Genomic DNA, 7,500 nt, shown 5'->3' with positions numbered 1-7,500 from the left:
AGAGACCTGAGAGTCTGAGTCCTCAGAGTCCTGAGAGTCTGAGTCTTGAGAGTCTGAGTCGTCAGAGACCTGAGAGTCTGAGTCCTCAGAGACCTGAGAGTCTGAGTCCTCAGAGACCTGAGAGTCTGAGTCTTGAGAGTCTGAGTCCTCAGAGACCTGAGAGTCTGAGTCCTCAGAGACCTGAGAGTCTGAGTCCTGAGAGTCTGAGAGTCCTCAGACTCCTCAGAGTCTGAGTCAGACTCTCAGGACTCAGACTTACTGTCTGACTCCGCCCCCTCCAGATCATCACTCATTGACACAAAAAGGAACTCCTTTATTTATTTATTTTACTGAGTCACTTTGACTGTTTTGCTGCTTCATGGTTTTATTTCCTTTACCTTAAAGGTTGTTTATTTTTTATTAAGTGAAACTTCATGTGTCTCACAGCTGTAACCATGGCAACAGTGATGATGAATTTAAAAAGCCTAAAATAAACCTGGTCTGACTCAGTCTGGTCCTGGTCCTGGTTTTGGTTCTTGTTCTGACTGATCCTGCAGGGATGTGGTTTCACCCTCTAATCAGCCTCTCTCTCTCTCTGTAATCTTCTTAATTGAAGACACTCTCTTTTTATTCTCTCTCTCCGATCTGTTCTTTCTGGTTCGCAGTGTTGGGGGAGGGGTTTGGGGGCGTGGCTTAGAGTGCAGCTGCTTGTTACGGCCTCTGGTGGTCGCACTGAGTATGACAGGAGTTTTTTTGTGTTAGTTTGTTTACATTGGTTACCACAACAACAATCAACAATCATCGCCTAAAACTGATCATCGATGATGTGACGTCACATCCTTCCCGTCTAAGTGTGTGTGTGTGTGTGTGTGTTCTTGTATCTGTGGCATACTGAGGACCAGTGAGGGTTTTTAACCAACACAAAGTCCTCATTTTGTTTTCACTGAAATCAATTCCTTAGGTCGTAAACATGCTATAGTCTGTTTTTAACTAAGGTCCTCCGAGTCTCTATGGTACGATATATATTGCGATATTTTGACAGTCTCTATGGTACGATATTTTGAGAGTCTATGGTACGATATTTATTGCAATTTTTTGAGAGTCTATGGTACGATATTTATTACGATATTTTGACAGTCTATATGGTATGATATTTATTGCGATATTTTGAGAGTCTATGGTACAATATTTATTACGATATTTTGACAGTCTATATGGTATGATATTTATTGCGATATTTTGAGAGTCTATGGTACGATGTTTATTGCGATATTTTGAGAATCTATGGTACGATATTTATTGCGATATTTTGAGAGTCTATGTCACGATATTTATTGCGATATTTTGAGAGTCTATGGTACGATATTTATTACGCGATTTTGACTGTCTCTATGGTACGATATTTATTGCGATATTTTGAGAGTCTATGGTACGATATTTATTACGCGATTTTGAGAGTCTCTATGGTACGATATTTATTGCGATATTTTGAGAGTCTCTATGGTACGATATTTATTACGCGATTTTGAGAGTCTCTATGGTACGATATTTATTGCGATAAAGTCCCAGTAGTTCTTTATAGATGTCATTCATGAAGTAGATATTTGTAATTGTGTTGATGTATAAAGAATGTGTGTGTGTGTGTGTGTGCGTGCGTGTGTGTGTGTGTGTGTGTGTGTGTCTCCATGTTGTTTCCTCATAAATCTCAGGTGTGATTCAGTAACAGTGCCGCTCCTGGACTCTAGGGGGCCCCAGAGCAGGAGGACCATCACCCCCCCTCCATCACTGAGGTGGTTTCCATGGTTACTGCAGAGCCTCACTCTGACCTCATTGTTCAATCGAAAAAAAAAGAGAAAAAAAAACAATGAGGGAAAACTTCAAAGAGGAGCTGCGCAGTTACCTAGCAACCACTGCTCTCTGTGGCAAGACTGCTGCGTGTGTGTGTTTCATGTTGTTCTGCTGCCCCCTGGTGTTCAGCATTGATAACAACACATAAACGTCTGAAAAATGAGGCTACAATAAAAAAAAAAAGCACTTATTTGCCAGGTCATTGACCTGAAGTGGTCCAGTCCAGGTGTTGGATCAGACACCACAGTCCAGTGGTTCAGTTACATCAGATTAAACCAGATTGAATCAGGTTAATTCAGGTGAACTCAGGTGTGATTTCCTCTGAGAAAACAAACCACAGTGAAAACACATCAACAGGTCTGGACTTCAGTCTGTCCATTAGTGACCGAGACACCACACATGATGACTCTGCTCTAAACTCTGTGTTCAAGAAATCATTTTTACGAATTCTTGAAATTCAGGAAATGATCCATTTGCCCTGATGCACTTTGACAGTGAGCTGACTTTCTTCTTCCTATGCATTTAAAGATGTTTATTATAACATTATTGCCCTGGGATGACAACACAAGATATTAGTCAGGGCCGGCTCAAGGCATTATCATACTAAGCCACTGCTTAGGGCCCCGTGACCACTAGAGGGCCCCCAAGAGCAATTAACCTTGCTGTATTATAATGCTGTAGTTTATTTAGAATTTTTCTCCCCATTTTTACTAAAGCTTTTTCACAGTTTTTACATAGTTGTCAGATGTGATTATTTAACTTTATATTGTATTCATAAACAATGTTTATTACCTTGTTCTGGGTGCCTCTGTTGATTTACATTATTAATTGTTTTACATGAAGTATTTGTTTGATATTTATTTTTATTTTTTATTTAATGCTGTGTTTTTTTACATATAAAAGATTGTGCACATTTTTAGATTGACAGACCTTAATATCTTATAAACCGTTTGGTTTTATGTATGGATTCTCTGTGTCGCCAGTAGGGGGAGTTGCTGATTTTGCCAACTATTAATTGAAAGATTTTTCTGTAAGTTTGCAAATCTGGTGTCAAACAAAAAGTTCTCACATTTAGTTTTACATGTGTATTCGTATTGGTGACAGAGTAGAATAAGTAGAATACCTTTAGTATAGTAGGTGTGTGAATGATCAATAATCATTATTATTGGCAGTAACAGAGGGCCCCAAAATCTAAATTTGCTTAGGGCCCCATGGAGGCTTGGGCCGGCCCTGTCCATAGTTGCTTTGTACATGCTTTGTATTCCAGCGGATTCCAGCATTTTATGTGGCCCGCGAGTGATTAATTGGCCTTAGAAATCTGTGTTTTAAATAGGTCTATGCTGCTTTAAGGCGCGCGTTGACCGTAAACTACATTTCCCACAATGCATGGCGATTGCGTTACCCCCAAAGTGACGGCACCGCTGCTAGGTCGCAGTGTATCGTGGTGTATGCATCATGCGACGAGTGAAATTGAATAAGTAATAAATACATAGAGTTATTTAGCAATATGTTACGTAGTAGTTACCTTTATTTTACATTATATTAGGTTACATTCAGTTACATTTATTCCGTATGACTGTTACCAGAGGCGCAGCTTGTGAACAGGCAAGGCAGGCAACTGCTTGGGGCCCCGAGCTGATAGGGGGCCCCCGACACTCGGAGCCTGAGGGCTGTTTTTACTGAAATGTGCAGTGAGCAGCCGCCTCCCCGTCCCCCTTAAACAACAATGACATCTCAGTTGGAAACCCCCCCTAAAGGGGCCCCACCTCACTTTAACCTGTGTGAAGGTATCTTTCTGCAAGTTGGAAAATGAAGAGGATTATTTACAGTGTAATGCATATCTTTTTTACTCAGTTTATATATGTTTTTTTCAGTTATTTACAATATTTTATTGTTCTATATATTTATATTGTTTTATAATGTGGGTTCTTTACAGTGTGATGTATTTTTTTTTTACTAAGTTTATATAGTTTTTTTATTATTATTATATTTTATTGTTCTTTACATGTATAGTTTCACATACTTTTTAATTACAATATTATTTCATTCATTTTGAAAAATGTCAACGCATACATTTTACGTTGGTGTCAGATTATTTATAACATAATGGCGGCGGTTGGAAGGAAGGGCCCCCTGGGAATGTTTGCTTAGGGCCCCTACAGACTCTAGAAACGCCTCTGACTGTTACATCCGGCCCTGCCGATATAGATCCTTTTTTTTTTTTTTTTTTTTTCTTAAATCACACAGGATCATAGGCTATAAGACAATAAATGACTGGGTTGGACACGGGCGCCACCTTGCGGCTAAACATAAACACTGAAGTCATCATAACTTAATCATAGGTTCTATTTTCCAAATGATGATACTATACACATAGTACTAAAATGTCAAAAACACCGACTACTCCCGAGAACAACTCAGTCATATCCGTGAGTGTTGCTTCACTTCCTGGTTGCTTTCTTCCACGTGAACCAATAGGAAGACCAGAAACGGAGCATGTGTTCTCTTTCGACCAATCACGTCGCCTCTCTCCTCCCGCCCAGTCTGAGAATATAAAAACTCCGCCCTTGTGCATTTCCTCACTTACTTTCTTACACAGGATCCGTTTTCCTGTTCCGTGAGAGTTCTTTTTTCCACTTCGAGTTCAAAAACCCTCAGGAAAACATGGTGAGTGTGAAAATAAGACTTTTCTCCCGAGATTGACGTCGAAATAAAAGCCCACGTCTGAAGGGCGTGTTTATGTGTATAATAATTCAACATTTCCGGGTTTAAGCTAGCGTCACAGTAATAATCGTCCTGTCCAAAGTTGTCATTTCGGATATCTACACATGTCTACGGACAGAGTTTGTGCCACTTAGTCGATTAATCGTGTGTGAGGACGTGTTCGTTACGTCAGAAAATGTTGAAGAATGTCGTTCTGAGGATCGAAATGTCGCGTGTTTTTCCGCAAAGCAAAAACGATTATATTCACATCTAAAGAAGCTGAAAAATCAGAAACCTTGTTTTTTTTTAAAAAAAACAACAACATTGTGATAAATCGACTAATCGTTGCAGTTTTAAGGTCTCAGAGTTAATCGTGACTTGTCATTTTGTCCTGAGAAGAACGAAGGCGTGGAGCTCTGACACGGTCTGAGCACATGATGCTAAGCAGATGTTTGACACGAGGGAAATAACTGCTGCAAATAAACGACGATGGTCCACATTTAAATCTTAAGTTTGGCAAAGAAATGCAAATAAATCCAATACTTGGCCTTCTTTGTCATTTCAACGAAGCTATTTAGGCTTAAAACGCCTGCAAAATAAACGACGGTGATCCATACTTCCTGTTTGAGGTACAAGATATCTTGAACTGAGATTATGAATCTTCAAAATTCAGTAATTCAGTAGGGATGTGAATCTTTAGGTGGCTCACGATTCGATTCAAAATAGAGCTGCAACTAACGATTATTTTCGTAATCGATTAATCTGTCGATTATTTTCCCGATGAATCGTTTGGTTCATAAAATGTTAAAAAACGTTGATCTTTTCTTGAACCATTTCTTTGTTTATGTGGAGCAAAGAAACCAAGAAAATATTCCCATTTAAGAAGCCAAAACAATCAGAAAATCTTGTTTTAATCATGAAAAAAGCTTAAAATCGATTATCAAAATAGTTGGCGATTAATTTAGTAATCGATTAATAATCGTTTCAGCTCTAATTCAAAATCGATTCTCAATTCAAACGATCCTCGGGAAAAAAACTGATACAATGCATCTTGTGTTAAGGCAAATTATGGCATCAGAACGATACAGTTTGTTTAAGATCATGTGATAATGTGATCACACAAAGGCAAACTTAAGACAAAAGTTAACATTTATTCATTCAAAACAAATAAAAACTTACTTCCTGTACAAAAAAAATAACTTGCATAAATAAAAGCTTAAGCTAGCTGCCTTTTGCTCGCAGAAGTTACACAAATGACACAAAAAGTGCAGCCAAAATATTTGCATTAAAAAAATATTTTGCAGACTGCAAATCATGTTCATGTTTTGAAATCATGTTTTGGCGTCATGTGGCGCCACCTACCGCCCGTCTACCAATCATTGTTGTCAGTAGAGTCTCAGCTGCCGAGCAACCACGGGTTGCCAGTTATGCCAGAAAACAAAACCTAAAAGACCTTGGTATTTTGATTTTTAATGTAGTAACTGTTTTTGGCCACATTCTTACATATGGCACCTTTTATTTAAAAAAAAAAAATGTTTTTTTTTTTTTCCAAAAATCGATTTTTGAAGTTTATGATTCGATTCAGAATCGTTGATAATTGGAATCGCAATTCATATGTGAATCGATTTTTTTTTTCTTCTCCCCACTCCTATAATTCAGTATCCTGGATGCATTGAGGGTAACCCTGTCTCCATACTGTTCTCAAAACACACGTCTGTATTTATTAATGACAGGTTTAATCCAGCAGAGGTAAATGATGTGACATAAGTCGTCGCACTGGTATCTGGTCTTGTTCCTCCTCTTTAGATCTTGCAAAACAGGCTTCGACCTGCGATGACTTGCTGTGCAGGAATTTCTTTTTCGGGTGTGAAATGTGTCATTTGAAAACGAACACGGTGTCCCCTTTTTTCTCCTTTCCACAGCGCGAGTGCATCTCCGTACACGTCGGTCAGGCCGGCGTCCAGATCGGCAATGCCTGCTGGGAGCTTTACTGCCTGGAACACGGGATCCAGCCGGACGGACTGATGCCCAGCGACCGCTCGGTCGGTAAAGCAGACGATTCTTTCAACACCTTCTTCAGCGAGACCGGATCTGGGAAGCACGTCCCCAGAGCTGTGTTTGTGGACCTGGAGCCCAGTGTAATCGGTTAGTGTCGTCACTCGTTGGTTCCTCGCCTCGTGAAATTTTACAGCCACGCCTAATTGCTAATTGTTTGATTCTGATGCCTGTCCTTAGACGAGGTGCGCACTGGGATTTATCGCAGCCTGTTCCACCCGGAGCAGCTGATCTCTGGCAAGGAGGACGCGGCAAACAACTACGCCCGAGGACACTACACTGTCGGCAAAGAGCACATTGACCAAGTGCTGGATAGAATCCGCAAACTGGTGGGTAACTTTAAAATGGTCCTTATATGAATCATTTAGGGCTGTGACGATACGCGTATCGAAATTGCGATACTCAGAGCCAGAAAACAGAATAGCGAAACGCCCTTTATAACTCCCAGTTATTTTTCCAGTCATGGTATGAGCTGTTAGTGCTCCTGAACTTTTCAAATTACTGTTATTTTTATTAGGGGTGTCAAATTATCGCGTTTATTGTGATTAATTAATTACAGTCATCATTAACATGTTATGTTTTTTAAATCGCGCTAATCTCTTCTTCGCTGATGTCCTCAGTACCGGGGGCAGCGTCGGACGCAGCGACAAAAGCGTCGTAAAACCATGTGTCTAACTTTAACAAACACAGACATGCTGCATACCCAGAGAAAGGTCAGAAACTCAGCAAAAAGCTCATATAAACCATTCTTATGTTCACCAAACACAGTTAAAACACAGATGGATCAAACCCACAGGAGGTGGAAAAAAAACGTTGCAGCACGTGTTTAAAAGCGGCACTGGAGCGTCAGCGTGACTATGTAAACATATATATATATATATATATATATATATATATATATATATATATATATAT

The 7,500-nt window shown here is 39.6% G+C and overlaps 1 protein-coding gene across 1 annotated transcript in view; it reads left to right on the top strand.

Annotated features, from left to right (window-relative positions):
- The first annotated feature begins 4,409 nt into the window (after positions 1 to 4,409).
- Positions 4,410 to 7,500, top strand: part of LOC310932039 (tubulin alpha chain-like) — a 4,881-nt gene continuing 1,790 nt past the window's right edge. Inside the window, exons 1-3 of the mRNA XM_083895302.1 lie at positions 4,410 to 4,494; positions 6,453 to 6,675; positions 6,766 to 6,914. Coding sequence (XP_083751428.1) covers positions 4,492 to 4,494; positions 6,453 to 6,675; positions 6,766 to 6,914 — 375 coding nt within the window. The 5' untranslated portion in view covers positions 4,410 to 4,491. The remainder of the gene's footprint in view (positions 4,495 to 6,452; positions 6,676 to 6,765; positions 6,915 to 7,500) is intronic.

Source organism: Microchirus variegatus, assembly GCF_963457635.1.
Source record: "Microchirus variegatus genome assembly, chromosome: 9".
NCBI classification, from domain to species: Eukaryota; Metazoa; Chordata; class Actinopteri; order Pleuronectiformes; family Soleidae; genus Microchirus; species Microchirus variegatus.
Note: the sequence above shows the minus strand (reverse complement) of the source record. Positions and strands in the feature narration are given on the sequence as shown.